Source organism: Leucoraja erinacea, chromosome 9 (genome assembly GCF_028641065.1).
Source record: "Leucoraja erinacea ecotype New England chromosome 9, Leri_hhj_1, whole genome shotgun sequence".
Lineage (NCBI taxonomy): Eukaryota > Metazoa > Chordata > Chondrichthyes > Rajiformes > Rajidae > Leucoraja > Leucoraja erinaceus.
Window position 1 is genome coordinate 61442567 of NC_073385.1, and position 20190 is coordinate 61462756.

At 46.8% G+C, this 20190-nt stretch overlaps 1 protein-coding gene and 1 long non-coding RNA gene across 2 annotated transcripts in view; one reads left to right on the top strand and one right to left on the bottom strand.

The window, feature by feature from the left end:
* The window catches only part of rad51b (RAD51 paralog B), a 569504-nt gene that overhangs the window by 447733 nt on the left and 101581 nt on the right, over positions 1-20190 (top strand). Inside the window, exon 10 of the mRNA XM_055640974.1 lies at positions 1883-1961. Coding sequence (XP_055496949.1) covers positions 1883-1961 — 79 coding nt within the window. The remainder of the gene's footprint in view (positions 1-1882; positions 1962-20190) is intronic.
* On the bottom strand, positions 12763-19188 carry LOC129700469 (uncharacterized). The gene is made up of 3 exons (XR_008724065.1): positions 18539-19188; positions 15942-16097; positions 12763-13990 (listed from the first exon to the last, which is right to left on the bottom strand). It is a non-coding gene; the product is annotated as an uncharacterized LOC129700469 (long non-coding RNA).

The window sequence follows — 20190 nt, forward strand, 5'->3', positions numbered from 1 at the left end:
TTGGTCCGCTGAATGCCGGGATGACAGGCGAGTCGAGAGCTGTGGGCCCACTGAAGGACTTCGGACCGCAGGGCAGAAACCACAAACAGGTGATCAGGAGGGCATGCGCTGGGTCCCGGCTGGTTCTCCAAGGCAGGGACCAGCCTGATATCCAAAAAATCCAATAACCTGTAGATAATATTCAATTCAGGGCCCGAACAAAGTGGTCTTATTGAACAGTGGCTGAATCCCAGTCTCTGCTTAATTTAAGGGCCTGTCCCACTTTCCCGAGTCCTCTGCCGAGTTGAAAGGACCTTAAAAAAAATCAAGATTTTTGTGATCTTCGAACTCCTCCTCCTGACTATTTTTTTACTTGTGGACTTTTTTGTCATGCTGGAAAAATCGTCCCGACTTACCTGATGCCCCGAGTACCTACGGCTGTCATAAAGAGCCGCTACGATATATCTACGGACTCCTACGGCCTCCTACGGACATTCTCCGAGTTTGAATCAAGGGGAAAACTCGGGAGAATTTGTGAATTACCTCGTGAAAGTGGGACAGGCCCTTTAGCCTTAACTAACAACTTTTTAAAAGAACATTCGTAAAACAAGACGGGTTGACAGACTCTGCTGGTTCTGCAAGTAGAGTAAATTGTTTCACTAAATGATGCAAAGAATTGTAAAGTAGGTCATAATTATTACATTCTAAATATAACCAGAGATTTACCTGAAAGATAATAGAATTCGATACTGAATTAGCGTCCGAACTATCTATCTGTCAGTTCAAATTAGGTAACCTCACTGGAACAGAGTTATACATTCATACCCATTGAATGAAATACTTGGTATGTCAATAGTTATCCACCCAACTGCTTAACTTGAGAAACCTGTTTATTTTTTGATGGGGCGGGGTGGGAACAATTGGTCCTATTTGTGCTGATCAAGCCAGTTGATGGGACCAGTGTCGTAACTGATGAACTCTGCGTTCAGTAGGGTTGATGAGGTTTGTCGAGCTGCCTACATTGTAGCCCTCCCTCCTGGCTAAGAAACCAGCGGACAGCAGGTTGGGTTTTCTGAACCAACCATAGAGTGATGCAGCGTGGAAACAGGCCCTTCGGCCCAACTTGCCTTCACCGGCCAACATGCCCCAGCTACACTAGTCCCACCTGCCCGCGTTTGTCCCATATACCTCCAAACCTGTCCTATCCATGTACCTGTCTAACTGTTTTTAAAACATTGGGTTAATCCCTGCCTCAACTATCTCCTCTGGCATCTTGTTCCATACACCCACCACCCTTTGTGTGAAAAAGTTATCCCTCAGACTCCTATTAAATGTTTTCCCCCTCACCTTAGGCCTATGTCCTCTGGTCTTCGATTCACCTACTCTGGGCAAGAGACTCTGTGCATCTACCCAGTCTATTGCTGATACCCAATCTAGTGTCGGAGGCGCACAAGAGACTACAGGTGCTGGGATCTTGAGCCAATAACAAACTACTGAAGGAACTCACAGATAGACACAAAAAGCTGGAGTAACTCAGCGGGACACGCAGCATCTCTGGAGAGAAGGAATGGGTGACGTTTCTGGTCGAGACCCTTATTCAGACTAGGAACTCAGCGGGTCAGGCGGTATCTGTGGAGGGAAGTGGACAGACAGCGTTTCAGGTCGGGACCCTTCAATCTGAAGGAGGATCGAAACGATCGCCCAGTCTATGTTTGGTCTCGCCGATGTATAAGAGTCCACATCTTAATTATTATGATAGTGTGTGAAAGTCGGGGGGGGGGGGGGGGGGGGGGGGGGAATTGGGGATGGTGTGAATGTCAGCCATTCTGAATTTGCTTCCTACAATTTGACCTGACTCTACCACCTTTCACTCATCTCCCTTTCTACTCTGGTCTTGTTGCAGGTCATCGTTGCCAAGTCACCTCTTGCCCCGTTTGCTGCGTTTATGTTCACCATTCAGAACTCGGGCCTTATTCTTCAAGGTAGGAACTTCTCTGAGTTTAGAGCTCGAGTGATAAAGACATAAGATTTTAAATGGTTTCATAGTCAACTGTAAAACACCGTCAACTTTTGCAGAATGAAGGATTGACATTTTCTGTTCATCTTTACAGTCAATAGTATTTTCAGGATTAAAGGGATAATTTGGTGCGGTACAGGGAGTTTTGTGCAGGAAGGAACTGCAGATGCCGGTTTAAACTGAAGGTAGACACAAAAAGCTGGAGTAACTCAGCGGAACAGACAGGATCTCTGGAGAAACGACATCCATTCCTTCTCTCCAGAGATGCTACCTGAGTTATCAGCTTTATGTGTCAATCTGCAGGGAGAGTTCACAGGAGTAAAAGGCCTGTTTACTCCTGATTCTGCAGTGTTTTCAGAAGTAAAAGTCTAATCAAAACTTTCCTATGGCTAATATCAATAACTCTATCATTGATTCTTAAGGAGCACCATTTCTCACCATTTGCGATCAGCCTAACTACCTTTGACCTCCAGGTTATCTTTATGCTCGTAACAAGTTTTCATTCACTCCCGATTCCATTTGCCGTGATCTTGATCAAGAGACAGCATCTCGGCATCCCATTGAAGGGTTTTTGAAAGTCCAAATATATTTTGCTGATTACATGTCAGGGTGAACAACCTGATTAAATAAGTCTGATCTCAGGCATATTTTAAACAACCTCTTCTCTTTCATCTGGAAGAATGCAGCAGAAACGAGCTTGCTGTTAATAAGGGAACTTAGTCCGTGGCATCTGCATGTAGTTAATTATTTTCTAATGCTTCAACACATAAATTAGTGTGGCTTTCAAAGAGCGATAAGGAATATGTCAACAGAGGACATCATAAACTGTGGTAGACACAAAATGCTGGAGTATCTCAGCTGGACAGGCAGTATCTCTGGAGAGAAGGAATGGGTGACGTTTCGGGTCGAGACCCTTCTTTAGACATCATAAGCTGGGTTGCTTAGACAGCACCTCCAACTTTCAGTTGTTTGACATTCATGGTTATGTCTCCGTGACCATCCTTGCAGTCTGGAATTCCTTCTCCCTCCCTTCTAACCATTCATCTTTCAAGCCACACTTGCAAGCTGGCCTGAAATGCCTGAATTTTTAACTTTGGAGAAAATGCAGTGAAATATTATAGTTTGCACAGAAGTTAAAAGGGCAAAGACACAACCTGCCCCCACTGATTACTCATGAAGCAAACCAACAGGTGGAGCAGGAACACAGGGGTGCGGCTGGTAGAGCTGCTGCCTCACAGCGTCAGAAACGTCAGAAGGTTCTATCCTGACCTTGGCTGCTGTCTGTGTGGAGTTTGCCGAATTTCCCTGTGTCTGCACTGATTTTCTCCGGGTGTACTGGTTTCCTCCCGCATCCCAAAGACGTGTGGGCTTGTCGGTTAATTGGCCTTTATTATTGCCACTAGTGTGTAGGGAGTGGGTGCAAATGTGGGATAACATAGAACGAGTGAGAACGGGTGATCAATATTTGGCTTGGGAAGGACAGCTTCCATGCTGCATCTTTCATTAAAAAAAACTAAGGTGGGACTAAATCAAAATGATCAAGAAGGTCCTAGTTTCTTGAAGAGCATGACAAAAATGCAGATGTTTTAGGAAGGAACTGCAGATGCTGGTTTAAATCGAAGATCGACACAAAAGGCTGGAGTAACTCAGTGGATCAGTCAGCATGTCTGGGGTCAAAAGAAGGGTCTCGACCAGATACCACACCTATTCCTTCTCTCCGGAGATACGAAACTGGGGTAAGATAGAACCAGTGAATGGATGATCAATGGTTGGCATGGACTTGCTGGGCCGAATGGCCTGTTTCCATGTTGTAGCTCTAAACTGAACTAAACTGACAGTTGATTTCAGCGGGGATCGGTGGTCGGTGCGGACTCGGTGGGCCGAAGGGCCTGTTTCTGCATTGTATCTCTAAACTAAACTAAACTAAACTAAGAAGGCATGCCAGGGCCACCACTTTCTTAAAAATTGAAAGAGATGTAGTGTATCTCCAAATACTCCAACAAACCTTTACAGTTGTACTGTCGAAAGCATCCTGACTAGTTGTACCATGGACTGGTGTGGCAATTCCAAGGTGCATAACTGCAAAAGGCTGCAGAGAAAGGTGGACATATCCCGGTCCATCACATGCACAGCCCTCCCTCCCTCCTTTGAAAGTATCTTCATGGTGAGCTGCCTCAAGAAAGCAGCATCTGTCATCAAGGACCTCCACCATCTGGGCCGTGCCCTCTTCTCTCTGTCGGTCAGGAGATACAGAAGCCTGAAGTCCTACACCACCAGGGACATGGACTTTCCCACAACTATCAGGTTCTTGAATCAATCTGCACAACCCTAATCCTACCTCAATAACAACTAGGGCCTATCTCCTGCATTACTATGGACTTGCTTACATTTGTAATTATGTTTTTGTACTAATAATTTTATTTTTTTGCATGGTCTGCCTTTCAATTTTTTAATGTAATTTTTGTGTAATTTATGCATAATTTGTTTTTGTGTGTGTGTTTGAATTCATGTTGCTGAGATGCTGCCACATGCAAGGGGGTCACCAGAGATGTAGATAGTAGTTCAGCACTGCTCTCTGGTTCTGGTGGGATGGTTTAGTTGCCTGATAACAGCTGGGAAGAAACTGTCCCTGAATCTGGAGGTGTGCGTTTTCACACTTCTATACCTTTAGCCTGATGGGAGAAGGGAGACGAGTTAAGGGCCTGTCCCACTTGGGCGTCATTTGCGCGTCATTTACGTGACGTCCTAAAAATTGTTTGGCGCGTCGTGACGTGCGCATGGCAAGTGGTGGCGTATTCAGTGACACGCGGTTGCGCGTGGCGCCCCAGGATTTTGGGATGCTCAAAATCCTCGCGCGCCACCTGCATGATGCGCAAATGACGCCCAAGTGGGACAGGCTCTTTAGAGCTGCTCTATCTCTCGTCTGTGTTCAGTGCGCCAGTCAGTGTGAGTAAACGAGGCTCTCACACCTCCGCGACCTGACAAGCTGATGAACAGCTTGGGTCAGCGTGCCAGAACTTGTTGATGGAGGCGGGCAGGAAAGGACAGGTATTGCGGCCACAGGACAGAGGATTCTTACGGATTCTTTGGCATTGAACTAGAAGGTGGCATTTCATTGCTCAACGATTCCAGTGGAAACACCGGGGAGCTCCTCTTGAGTTTTCTGATTGCAATACAGCCTTGTCTTGCACATCAACATGTAGTGATCATTCTGAGAGCTCCGTAGAGTTCAAAGATATTAAAGAAATAAATTGATTTCATTAAAGAGCAAAGAAGTTTGTCACCTTGTTTACTGGTCCACACCCAACATTGTGAACAATAGGATATTCAGTCATTATCAAATTGTGCAGTCTTTGTGTGTGCAGTTTGTTAATTATTTTTAGATATACAGCGCGGAAACATGCCCTTCAGCCCACCGAGTTTTGTGTTGACCAGCGATCCCCGCACATTGACACTATCCTACATATACCAGGGCCAATTTACATGTATACAAAACCAATGAACCTACAAACCTGTACGTCTTTGGAGCGTGGGACAAAACCGAAGATCTTGGAGAAAACCCACACTTTCATGGGAAGAATGTACAAACTCCGTACAGACAGCCCCCGTAGTCAGTATTGAACCCGGGTGTAAGCCAGCAACTCTACCGCTGCTCCACCGAACTGCCCTTTGTTTAGTTTAGTTTAGAGATACAGCGCGGAAACAGGCCCTTCAGCCCACCGAGTCCGTGCCGACCAGCGATCCCCGCACACTGGCACTATCCTACACACACTATGGAAAATTTGCATTTATACCAAGCCAAGTAACCTACAATCCTGTATGTCTTCGGAGTGTGGGAGGAAACCAGAGCACCCGGAGAAAACACACGCAGGTCACGGGGAGAAGGTACAAACTCCGTACAGACAGCACCTGTAGTCGGGCTTGAACCCGCGTCTCTGGAGGTGAAAGCACTGTAAGGCAGCAACTCTACCGCTGCGCCACCGTGCTTTCGAATGTTTCTGGCTGCAACTTTCCCCTGGCAAAGATGTCAACCAGAGGGAGCAGTCTGAGTTCTGGTCACCCTGTTGCTAGACTTGTGTTGGAAGGAACTGCAAAGGCTGGTTTAAACCGAAGATAGACACAAAAAGCTGGAGTAACTGAGCGGGACGGGCGGCACCTCTTAAGAGAAGCAATTGGTGATGTTTCGGGTCGAGACCCTTCTTCAGACTAGCTTTTTGTGTTTATCTTCTGTTGTGTGTCTTGCTGCTTTGGGCCACAGGTAACGGGACGTTATGGGAATACTATCATGTTAACGGGAATACTGGAAGACCTCATCCAGACTTTCGTGGAAAGAAACGGTTAACGTTTCAGGTCAAACACTGTCGGAAATGAGAAAGAGAGAAAACAATATGTGTAGGAAGGAAGACCAAAATGCTGGAGAAACTCAGCAGGTGAGGCAGCATCTATGGAGCGAAGGAAATAGGCAACGTTTCAGGACAAAACCCTTCTTCAGATTCAGGTTTCGACCCGAAACATTGCCTATTTCCTTCGCTCAATAGATGCTGCCTCCTCGATGTCTCGCAGTGGAAGGACCCAAGACTGCAATCCTCCCCGACAGACCCTTGGTCCAAGCCTCATTGTGTCCCTCAGCATCTACTGTACAGTCAGGAATGGGCCTGTCAGTAATATTCCCCGAGGGACATCTCACTGTGCTAGGAGACCAACAGGTTTTGGAGCAAACCATAGAGTGTCTTTGATGATAATTGTCCAGCAGCACTTGATATCTGTCTCTGTATGTATCACTGGGAACAGCCCATAAATCAGAGATAGACACAAAGCTGGAGTAACACAGCGGGACAGGCAGCGTCTCTGTGGACGTTGACGTTTCGGGTCAAGACCCTCCTTCTTCCTTCCAATCCATAAATCAGAGAATCCTCTGTTGTACCTTACCCTGTGAAGAGGTGGGCAACCATCTCCTCTCCAGAGTGGCCGTCCCAAAGGGCAGCGTGCATCAGTAGTAAAACTCTGATGGTGCAGGAAGGATCTGACTGGGAGGGCCGCTCTCGCTGCTAGCCAGGCGAGGTCTTGCTGCTTATTGGTGAGTTCAGGCAAGAGTTCCACTGATGATAGCAAATCTCCACAATAAATGATGTCTTCCCTAAGATCACCAGCTCCAGTTAGATGCATTCATAGAGTCATGCAGCACAGAAGCAGGCAATACATCCACCATGTCAATGCCAACTGTATGTACCCATTAATCCCACGAACTAATCCCTTTTACCAGCACTAGGTGGAAAGCCTTCTTTTCCATGGCAATTCAAGTGCTCATTCAGTTACTTCTTAGATGTTGCAGTCTTTGCCTCTACCACCTACTCAATGCAGTGTGTTCTGAAATCACACCATCCTCTGGGTGAGAAAAAATTTCCTCTCATTACTCTCTTGTGCTTACCTTCAATTTACGGCCCCTAGTTTAAAACTCTTTTGGTTTAGTTTAGTTAATTTTAGTTCACAGATACAGCTCGAAAACAGGCGCTTCGGCCCAGCGAGTCCGTGCCGACCAGCGATCCTCGCACACTAACACAACCCTACACATACTGGGGACAATTTACACTGATACCAAGCCAATTCACCTCTCTGTAAACCTTTGGAATGTAGGAGGAAACCGAAGATCTCAGAGACAACCCACGCAGGTCACGGGGAGAACGTACAAACTCCATACAGACAGCACCCGTAGTCAGGATCATGCCGCCTGGCTGAGATAAGGGTTGGTCTCCATATTTATGTGAAGGGAAAATGTTTCTCAGTGTCGACCTTAATAACGCCCATCAGACTATTGTATACCCAAGTCAGGTCACCCCTTCAGCCACCTCTATACCAAAAAATAACTAACCCAGCCTATTCAGTTTCCCCTCGCCACTGAAACACTCCATTACGGGCAATTCCTTGGTGATTCACTGCTGGACATTCATCACTAGATTGCTTATTTTGTTCAAGACACTTTTTTGCAGATCGTTTTCTTTTCAATAATTGATTTTTCTTCCTAGAAATAATAAGGTTTTTAAGTTAGAATGGTGCGTAGAGAAACGTAGAGATGGTGATAGTCCCTGTCCCTCATACCTCAAAATGGTAAAGATTGCTTTTTAAAACAAATTTTAAGCTATGGTTTTTCACCTGCGAGTGAGAAATTAATCCTTCATTCTTGGAAATTCGAGAGGGATTAAGAACTCCAGCTGAGGCTGAATGTTTGGTGGACATATTGTGGCTGCAACTGAAGATAGACACAAAAAGCCAGAGTAACTCAGCCTCCATGGAGAGATTCACCCATTCCTTCTCTCCAGAGATGCTGCCTGTCCCGCTGAATTACTCCAGCTTTTTGTGTCTATCTTCGGTTTAAACCCGCATCTGCAGTTCCTTCCTACACTTGTAGCTGCAACTAGTTCAGGCTTTCCATCAGGAATCCCTCTCTTCCTCCTTCCCATTTTCCAGCTGGATTCAGTGGCTTGGAAGCTGCGAAACCTGGCTGATCTACAAACCCTTGTGTGCGGCATGGTGGCCCAGCGGTAGAGCTGCTGCCTCACAGCGCCAGAGAACCGGGTTTGATCCTGACTACAGATGCTGTCTTTGTGGAGTTTGTACGTTCTCCCTGTGACCTGCTTGGGTTTTCTCCGGGTGCTCCGATTTCCTCCCACACTCCAAACACTTATAGGTTTGTAGGTTATTTAGCTTTGGTAAAAGCTGTAAATTGTCCCTCGTGTGTGTAGGGTAGTGTTAATGTGCGAGGATCGCTGGTCAGTGCGGACTCGGTGGGCCAAAGGGCCTGTTTCCGTGCTGTATCTTTAAACTAAACCTTGCTGCTCAGGGAAACCGGCTGATGAGCGCTTTCTACAAAGTGTACGTGTTTGATGAAGTCACTCCCAGTCACTGCGGAGCCCAAACTGCTTGTTAAATGATCAGCGTTTCTGATTGCACCCGTGAATAGCCTTTACTTTGCTTTTGTTGAAAAGGGCTTCGCTGAGGTAAGCTGTCAACAGCCATTGGGAGTCGATTGATGCAGTTCTCTCTCTGATTGCTCTTCCGTTTAAGCTGAAGCATTTCTCTTTTGCTTGTGAGCTTAACAATGGATAAAGATCACCTCTCTGTTTCCCACTGTGGCGGATGCTTTCGGGAAACAAGAGGTTGACCAGAAATCCAGTCATTTGCTATTTGCAGAGATTTTAAACGGAGCAAATTCACCTTGTGCATCCCGAATTCAGCCTTTATCAGTTCGATCAGAACATTTCAGAGAGTCATGGCATCGTTTTGCAGCCTGAAAACAAGTCCAACGATCCCATCACGCCGACCAGCAGGCACCCAGCTCCATAAATCCTACTACAAGCACATCCTTTTCCTCTCGCATTCCCCTCCCCCCCAATTGGATAGAGTGGATGTGGAGAGGATATTTCCACTAGTGGGAGAGTCTAGGACTAGAGGTCATATCCTCAGAATTAAAGGACAGTCCTTTAGGAAGGAGATGAGGAGCAATTTCTTTAGTCAGAGGGTGGTGAATCCGTGGAGGCCAAGTCAATGGATATTTTTAAGGCAGAACTCGATAGGTTCTTGATTACCACGGGTGCCAGGGGTTATGCGGAGAAGGCAGGAGAATGGGGTTAAGGGGCTGTCCCACTTGGGCGACCTATTTGGCGAGTTTAGAAGAGTTTTAAAAAATGACATGTTGAAGACCTCCTTCGACTATGTAGAAGACCAGCTACGACTAGTTACGACTAACTTTGGGAAAATTGGACACTGAATAGTGGAGAGTGAAGACAACCTCCTTCGACCTCCCTCCGACTATGATGAAGACTATCTACGACTACCTTCAACTACCTTCGACTACCCTCGATTACCTACGACTAACATGCCGACCTACTACTACTAAAAACCTACGAGTAAAAAAAGTATCGATTTTTTCCATGGCGACCTTTTTTTTTACTCGCGGGCATTTTTTAACATATTGAAAAAAACGCCGCGACCTAGCTGAGGCCTCGAGTACGCGGAGACCACTCTCGAGCATGAAGGAGAGTTACGAAGACCCCCTACCACCTCGTGTCGACCATGCTGTGAGTACGAGTCGAGGGCAAACTCGCCAGAACTCGTGGATTAGGTCGCCCAAGTGGGACAGGCCCTTTAGGAGGGAGAGATAGATCAGCCATGATTGAATGGTGGAGTGGACTTGATGGACCAAATGGCCTAATTCTGCTCCTGTCACTTATGACCTTATGACCAATTCCCCTGCCACCCAATTTACCAACCCACACATCTTTGCGACGTGGGGGCAAACCGGAGCACCCACTGCTTGCAGAAATCACCAGAGGGTAAGATTGAACATGGGTCGCTGGAGTGGGGAAGCAGCAGCTTCACGAGCTGTGTCCCGGCGCTGCCCTGCAGTTATGCATTCATTTTCCACTAGGCCAGCGTGACTGTCAGGATCTGAGTGCCGCTGGCATTAGCCGTGAGAAAGTTGTGGTGAGCTGCCTCGAGCCTTCTGCTGAAAATATTTCAAAGGAGCTGCTGGGAAGGGAGTTCCAAGGTGTAGGCCCACTAATGAGGATTCTGACCTATGACGATACATTTTCAAGCTAGAATGGTGTGTGGCTTGGTGGGCAACTGTGAGTTGATGATGTTCCCGTGTGCCTGTGTGTCCTTGCCCATCTAGGTGCCTCCTGTCCATGTACCTGCCTAATGTTTCTTAAACATTGTGATAGTACCTTCCTCAACTACCCTCTCCGGCAGCTCGTTCCATACACCCACCACCCTTAGTGTGAAAAAATTGTCCCTCGGGTTCCTATTCAATCTTTCCCCCCTCACCTTAAAACCTATGTCTGGTCCTCGATTCCCCTACTCTGGGCAAGAGACCGTGTGTGCCTACCCAATCTATTCCTCTCATGATTTTTTACACCTCTATCAAATCACCCCTCATCCTCATGCACTCAAAAGGAATAAAGTCCCAGCCTGCTCAACCTCTCCCTGCAGTTCAGGCCCTTGAGTCCTGGCAACATCCTGTTAAATCTTCTCTATACCCTTTGAAGGATTTGCTGTTCCATTTCAGAGGGCAGTTAAGAGTCTGGCCCTTTCCTGGGGGCTGGGGTGACCTGTAGGCTAGGCCGAAGAATGGTGACAAGTATCCTTCAGCAGGTGGCATAAGGCACCAGGTATGTTCTTAAGGCAATCCATTTGCCCCCTGGACTCCATTACTGAAGCTAACTTTTCGGAATCAAGGGATATGGGGGGGAAGGCAGGAACGGGGTACTGATTCTGGATGATCAGCCATGATCATATTGAATGGTGGTTCTGGCTCAAAAGGCCGAATGGCCTACTCCTGCACCTATTTTCTATGTTTCTATGTTCCATTGTGAATACCTGTGTTTAGATTCAAGACCCAACATAGGATTAGTATTGTGTATGAAGGAAGTATGAAGGAACATATGGGATTAGTACTGCTGAATCTGGATAGTTAATCCAGGTCTCAGGATTGATAGCCAAGTACATGAACCGTTGCACTGCCAACACACTATGGACATTAACATGACTGACCTCTGAACTTACAATATGCGGCGAGCATTGCTTGCCGTTTCTGACAGTGTTCTCTGTTCTTGCGAACTGCCTCGGGTTTCTTCTACCGAAACAGATAATAAAGTGGCTCTTCTGTAAACCCCGAAGCATCATATGCTCAAGAACCAGTGAAGTAATCTTTAAAGCATTGACGTTGTGGTATCACTGTACTCTGACAAGGGCAATTCCAGTGCAGTGGCTGAGAGGGAGATTTAACTGGGGAGTTGTGGAATCCAATTGTTGAAAGTGTTAACATAAGTCTAGGAGGTTACATGTTTAGTTTAAGTTTTTCAGTTTTTTTTTAGTTTAGAGAAACAGTCCCTTCGGCCCACCGAGTCCGCACCGACCAGCGATCCCCGCACACTAACACTATCCCACACACACACTGGGGACAATTTACATTTATACCAAACCAATTAACCTACAATCCTGCACGTCTTTGGAGTGTGGGAGGAAACCGAAGATCTCGGAGGAAACCCACGTCACGGGGAGGACGTACAAACTCCGCACAGACAGCACCTTTGTCGGGATCGAACCCGGGTCACTGGCGCTGCAAGCGCTGTAAAGCAGCAACTCTACCATTGCGCCACCTTGCCGCACCATGGTTGGCGATGTGGTGGTGGTTTGCTACAGAGTCTGTGGGGGGTTTGCACGTTCTCCCCGAGTTGGTTTTCTCCAAGATCTTCGGTTTCCTCTCACATCACAAAGACGTGCAGGTTTGTAGGTTAATTAGCCTCTGTAAATTGCCCAGAGTGTGTAGGATGCGAATGTGGGTCAATGTAGATCTAGTGTATGGGTCATCAATGGTCGATGTGGACTCGATGGGCCGAATGGCCTGTTTCCATGATGTCAAACTAAACTAATCTAAAGTAAACCGGAGCGCAACCAATATCATGCACAGTTACAAACGCCTCATATATACAAGACTTTGGGAGAGCGATGGGATGGGTGACTGTTGATCTGCCAGATGCTATGGGACTCCAGGCATGTTCTGCTGGTGATAACGGGGCAGTTCTCTCCCTCCCCAGCCACAACAGGTCGGGGGAGGGGGGGGGGTTGTTGACAGCAGGGTCATGCAGAGCTGGGAGCACTGAGCCGTCTCACTCACTCACTCACACACACACTCACACTCACTCACACACACACACACTCACTCACTCACTCACTCTCTCACACACACTCACTCACTCACTCACACACTCACTCACACACACACACACTCACTCACACACACTCACTCACACACTCACTCACTCACACACACTCACACACTCACACACTCACTCACTCACTCACTCACTGAGGCCAACTGATGGCCACTCTACCGGCCCCGCTTGCTCTTCCCTCAGTTTCCGGGATCCTCTTCTGCACTTGGTTTCTTCACCTCTAACTGAGTTGGGGTTGCGGATAATTCTCAGCAACCTGGGTACTCCCTGGACAAGCTAGTCCACTTTTTACTCTGTCCGTAACATCAAATGGGCCCCAAACCGGAGTCATCACCTGATGTAGCACGGATGCACGTGATCAGCCATGATTGAATGTCGGAGTAGACTGGATGGGCCGAATGGCCTAATTCTGCTCCTATCGCATGACCTGATGATGTGGACAAGAAGAACAGTTGGAATACAGGCTGAGATAGTTGATCTCAATTGATGCTCCTATCAGGAAGGACCAGTTGGTAACTGCAGTCTGAGATTGGAAAAGGAATCAGCCAGAGTATGTTTAATGTCACCATCCAGTCGCTCCCATAGGGCAAGGCTCAGTTTGGTTCGACAGTAAAAACCTGCACAATAATGCATCATATGTAGATGAAGACTGGCCACTTGGACACTGTGCTGACAGACTCTATGTTTTAAAACTCTGCTCGACACAGAGTAGGTGAATAAAGCAGTGCAATTCAATGGTGTTGAGGCTGCAACTTACGGATATCTTCAGTTTAGTTTATTGTCACATATACCGAGGTACAGTGAAAAGCTTTTGTTGCGTGCTAACCAGTCAGCAGAAAGACAATGCATGATTGCAATCGAGCCATTTACACTGTACAGATACATGATAAAGGAATGACATTGAGTGACAAGTAAAGTCCAATCATGGATAGTCCGAGGGTCACCAATGAGGTAGATGGTAGTTCAGCACTGCTCTCTGGTTGTGGTAGGATGATTCAGTTGCCTGATAACAGCTGGGAAGAAACTGCACCTGAATCTGGAGGTGTGTGTTTTCACACTTCTGTACCTTTTGCCTGATGGGAGAAGGGGGAAGAGGGAGTGGCCAGGGTGCAACTCGTCCTTGATTATGCTGCTGGCTTTGCCGAGGCAGCACGAGGCATAGATGGAGTCAATAGAAGGGAGATTGGATTATGTGATGGTCTGGGCTGCGTCCACGATTCTCTGCAATTCCTTGTGGTCTGGGATGGAGCTATTCCCAAACCTTGAAGGGAAAGAGAAAAGTCTCACTTCACTCAATATTAACTACAATCTCTGACTACAGTCCCTCCTGTTTCACAATATCTATTCTAAATGTTCTCTCGTTTAACACAATCCTTGTACTAGCCTTCCATTTAACACCGAAGACAGACACAAAATGCTGGAGTAACTCAGCGGGACAGGCAGCTTCTCTGGAGAGAGGAATGGGTGACATTTTGGGTCGAGTCTCTTCTTCAGACTTAGACGAAAGGGGTGACTTTTTGGGTCAGGCCCCTTCTTCAGATTTAGAAGGAATGGCTGCCTGTCCCGCTGAGTTACCCCAGCATTTTGTGTCTATCTCCGGTGTAAGCCAGCATCTGCAGTTCCATCCTACACCTACCATTTACACAATGTTTTCCATTCACCGCGATACCCTGTACTTTACAGGCTGTTATTTACCATGCAGCACTGTTAACTACAATCTCTCAATTATCATAATACTGTGCACTAAACAAAGTCTTCCATTAAAATAATGTTCTAATTGCAGCCTCCCATTTAACACAACACACAGTACAAACTAGTATCCCATTCCCACAGTACCCTGTACTAACAAGTGGCTCACAGATGCACAGTACTCTGTACTTATCACAAGTTCCCATCAACACAATGCCTTGAACTAACTGCAGTCTCCCATTGAAGACAACACTAGTGCTAACTTGCTTTCTGTTACCTCAAATCTATGCACTGCCGACCATTTAAGCACTTTGCCATGTGCAATCCATTTTCCATTAAAAAATATGTGCTAACTGGTGATGGACAAAAAAATTGCTGGAGTAACTCAGCGGAACAGGCGGCATCTACGGAAAGAAGGAATGGGTGACGTGTTGGGTTGAGACCCTTCTTCTCGACCTGAAAGGTCGCCCATTCCTTCTCTCCAGAGATGTTGCCTGTCCCAGTGAGTTACTCCAGCATTTTGTGTCTATCTTCGGTGTAAACCAACATCTGCAGTTCCTTCCCACACATGTACTAACTGGTCTTCCAAGACTAAAATAATCTGAACATACCACAATCTTCCATTGAAACAATAAACCTGTACAGACTGTGGTTTCCCATTGATTACCACAATCTGTGCCAACTACTTTCACCCATTATACACAGTGTAATAATTGTCACCTCCCATTTTGTATATTGGAAAAAAGTAACTAAATTTCCTCTGAAACTGCTGGAAAATGCCATTGATCTCCTCAAGATCCAAATCCATGAGTCCTATGTGAGTCACAGAAACATTATGGAGTGTGCAGATGCAGTAATTGCAGTGAAATATTGCCAGTGACTATGTGTGGGAGATTTAGTGTAGCATCTGTAATGCTGGTGAGGTGACTTGTAGGTCTCTTGATGTTTGAGTGACCCCATAGCAGGAGCGTCCACACTGGAAACTGGAAGTATGCTGAGCTAATTCTGTTACCACCATCATCTATTGCAACAAGTGATGGCTCCCACTGATTGTCGCCGGAAGCTTGCGTACGTTTCAGGACGGGCGATGACAGCGATGTCAACATTTGAAACATGGAAGATGGACACGAAAGAAGAAGACGTTTGAGGGATCGTTTCTTCCAACTTGGGGAAATGTTGCACTCACGACGATAGCCCTCCCGTGAGAGAAGGCCTTGTCTCACACCCGCCTCGCTGCCTTTGTTTAAATGGAGATGATGAATGTTTTCATTATCGTACCTTTGGAGACAAGTCTCCAGTGTTGGCGTTGAAAGGAGCGCTATGGGTGGGGGGGAATACTGTAAGATGTAAAATATTGTAATACCAAGTGTGTATGGAATATCTGTATGCATACTTGGCTCTGTGTGTGCATGTGTGTGCGTGTGTGCATGTGTGTGTATGTGTGTGCGTGTGTGCTTGATGTGTGTATTTTTATCTGCACGGAGATGCAATATTTTGAGTGATCTCAGCTCAACTTTACATACCTTGTGCGGTCATGAAATTTCCGCCAACACTCCTCTACTGTGTTAGATGTGTCTCCCAACGGTGACAAAACAGGTCACTTGTTGAAAGGCTCTTCTAATGATGACCTTGGCCAGGCTCCTTGTTGTAACCCCTCCTCCTCAAGCCTCCCTCCAAGCCTGTATAGAAACAGATTAAAAGGGAAAGTGCAACGAGACCTGTGTGTGCTTGTACATCAGTCACTGAAAGTAAGCATGCACGTACAGCAGGCAGTGAAGAAAGCTAAAGGCATGTTGGCCTTCATTGCGAGATGATTTGAGTTTAGGACCAAGGATGGCGTACTGCAGTTGCAAAGGGCCCTGGTGAGACCACACTTTTTATTGTGTGCAATTTTGGTCTCCTAATTTGAGGAAGGACATTATTGCTATTGAGGGGGGTGCAGCATAGGTTCACCAGGTTAATTCCCAGGAATGGCAGAACTGGCATATGATGAAAGAATGGGTCAACTGGGCTTATATTCACTGGAATGTAGAAGGATGAGAGGGTATCTTATGGAAACATATAAAATTCTTAAAGGATTGGACAGGTTAGATGCAGGAAAAATGGTCCCGATGTTGGGAGGAGTCCAGAACCAGGGGTCACAGTTTAAGAATAAAGGGTAGGCCATTTAGGACTGAGATGAGAAAAAAAAAAAATGTCACCCAGAGAGTTGTGAATCTGTGGAATTCTCTGCCACAGAAGGCAGTGGAGGCCAATTCACAGGATGTTTTCAAGAGAGTGTTAGATTTATCTCTTAGGGCTAAAGGAATCAAGGGACATGGGGGAAAAATCAGGAACGGGGTACTGATTTTAGATGATCAGCCATGATCATATTGAATGGCGGTGCTGGTTTGAAGGGCCGAATGGCTACTACTGCACCTATTTTTTCATGTTTTCTATGTTTCTATAGAAAAAAAAATGAGATTACTGATGACACTGCAACATCCCTCTCTGGAATCTGGGACCTCCCTCTCCCCCTACCTCCTCTTTAATTGCATCCATCATGTGATTTGCTCCTTTCTTGTGGGCAGGGGAATAAGCCTTAAATGGCAGAAGCCGTACATCATGCTTTATTGCTTCTTCCCTGGTATAAAGCGCTTGCTATTTCTACAGATGTGCCGTTGAAAGCATTTTATCCAGATGCATCACAGTTTGGTTTGGAAACAGCTCCATCCAAAACTTCAAGAAATTGCAGCGAATTGTGGGCACAGCCCAGACTATCACACAAACCAACCTCCCTTCCATTGACTCCATTTATACCTCACGCTGCCTCGGCGAGGCCAGCAGCATAATCAAGGACTAGTCCCTTTTCTCCCCTCACCCATCAGGCAAAAGGTATAGAAATGTGAAAATGCACAACTCCAGATTCAGGGACAGTTTCTTCCCAGCTGTTATCAGGCAACTGAATCATCCTACCACAACCAGAGAGCTGTGCTGAACTACTATCTACCTCTTTGGTGATCCTCGGACGATCCTAGATCGGACTTTACTGGCTTTACCTTGCACTAAACGTTATTCCCTTATAATGTATCTGTAAACTGTAAATGGCTCGATTGTAATCATGTATTGTCTTTCCGCTGACTGGTTAGCATGCAACAAAAGCTTTTCACTGTACCTCGGTACATGTGACAATAAACTCAACTGAACTAAACTAAACTCAACTATCTTTCAGTTTAGGTTTTGAGGGAGACCCACTTCAGGTACAAGCATGAAATATAACAATGTTTTAGTGCACTAGAAGTAGGTGAAATACAATTCTGGGCAGATACCCAGCAACGGGTTAATTTGACGGTGTACAGTGCATGAGCCTTGTTGTTTTGGTGATTGTGGAAGCCACCTCTATTGTTTCACTTCTGGCTTGCGAGGAAGGCCGCAGCTGACAGTCCCGGTCTCGAGTTCACGCCTGTCCAAGTTCACTCCCCTTCCCAGAGCTCGGACACATCCGCACTTTGCAAACGGGATGATCCGTAGCTCAGAACAGCTTAAAACAAGAGAGGCTGTCCAGCAACAAAAGAGGTCGCTGCTATTTCTGGGATGTGATTTGAGACCAGTCCTCTGTCAACGGTTTAACATGGCAGGATTGCGGCAGTTGCAATGGATGGTCTTTTTGATCACCGTGCCATTGTGAGGAAAATTAGCCAAGGTTCCTGCTTCAGGCTTAATGACACAGATGAACTCCCCTGTCAGCGGCTGATATTGAGCAGAGGGGCAGGGGTGAAAGGAGAGAAAGCCACGCAGAATAGCTCTGGCTGTGAGAGACAATAGTTCCCTACGATTCACTGCACACAAGTCAGGAGATTGTTTCTTGGTCAGGGAGCCAGTACTGCTGGGTTTCATTAACCCCATTCGCTCAACTCTACCCCACAGATAAAGGGAGCTACAAGAGGGGCCGCTGCGTTGGTTGTTCATAACTGGGACTGAATGCTGCCGTGTGAAGCTGGAGCCCGTCTAGTTTAGTTTAGAGATACAGCGCGGAAACAGGCCCTTCGGCCCACCGAGTCCGCACCGACCAGCTATCCCCGCACATTAAAGCTATCTATATATACATTTACATTTACACTAAGCCAATTAACCTACAAACCTGTCGTCTGTGGAGTGTGGGAGGAAACCGAAGATCTCAGAGAAAACCTACGCAGGTCACGGGGAGAATGTACAAATTCCATACATACAGCACCTGTAGTCGGGATCGAACCCGCGTCCCTGGCGCTGCAAGAACTGTAAGGCAGCAACTCTACCGCTGCGCTGTCGTGTTGTCAAATGTTTCCGGCTGCAACTTTCCCCTGGCAAAGATGTCAACCAGAGGGAGCAGTCTGAGCTCTGGTTTAACGTCCCCTTGGACAGCGCAACGGAGCGGAACGTGGGCCTTTTTTTCATCCATTTCAGTAACCCGACCCGACTGGACGTGCAGTATAATCAACGTTGCGGGGGAACAGTTTGTGTTAATAAATTATAATTCTGAAAATGGGGAGAAGATTTTTACCAAAGAAGTTTTAATTTTACGAGGATGTTTCCGTAACCGGCTTCCATCTCTGCACTAGTTATCTTTGCTCCGCTACGGGATCTTTGGTGCCAGGACGGAAGCCGGTTACGGAAATGGGGCCGAAAATTACCCATGAATCTGCCCATGACCGCACTACGTCTTTTTCGTCGAGTGATCTATCTTGCTTGCTATAGGATCTTTGATGCAGAGTGCTTCCTCATTGCAGTCCTTTAATTGTGAGACGGGCCATCTAGATGCAAGGTGGGTTGTCCAGATGTTGGTTGCCATGGTAGCCACAGGCCCACATCTCCCCTCCACCAACCCGCCCACCCCCCCCCTTCACAAACTGCATCTGGCTGGGAGTCTGACACCTGAACTGAGAACCACGATTCCTCTGTGTCTCAAACGACCCTCCGCGTCTCAAACGACCCTCCGCCATGCGATACCATACAAAAGAAATGTATTTATCCCAGGAGGGAAACTGGTCTGCCAACAGTCATGAAACACAAGATACATGAAACATGAAATTAAAGTGACGAGTGGAAAGGATTGGGGGGGAAATCAGTCTACCTCAGTCCAGGCAGCTCAAAGGTAAAATGAAAGTAAGCATCAGGGAGGGGGCAGAGAGGAGGGGGCAGAGCGGAGGGGCGGAGTGCATGCTGCATTGAGAGAGCAGACAACAGGGAGATTAGTCAGCGATGGGAAGCTGATGAAGCGGCAGTTCTTGGCTCTCTCCATTATGTCACTGTCCTTCACCCTAAAGAAGGAGGCGATCTGACAATACGGTGCAGAAACCCAGTCATGAACGGAAGACTGGGGCAAGGGTGGGGGTTGGGGAAACAGCAGAGCAGTTCGGCCAGGCCTCTTTTCACAGGGAAATTGCCCTTGTCCTGTCTCTGCTAAACCTAATTGCCAATTAGACATCCGCAGAGACGTTCGGAGGCCAGCTCTCAAGCTCTTTTAATTAACAGTGCTGGTAGGAGTGGAACTCAACTGCACTTTAACCAAAGTAATGAGCATTTTATTTGTTGTTCCTTTAAGTGCTCCCATTTCCCAGTCCCCACCCCCCCAGCAGTTCAAGGTGATTAAGGAGAGGCCAGATTCTTGATTCAGCAGCGCCCATTTCCCGTAGTGCCGTCTCCTTCTCTGCATCGACACTCTCTCTTTTGAAGGGGCTCGCTGCCATTATGCAGGTATTTCTATTCACCACCAGGAGCCGGCAATGATTGAGTGAGGGCATTCATGCTTCAACC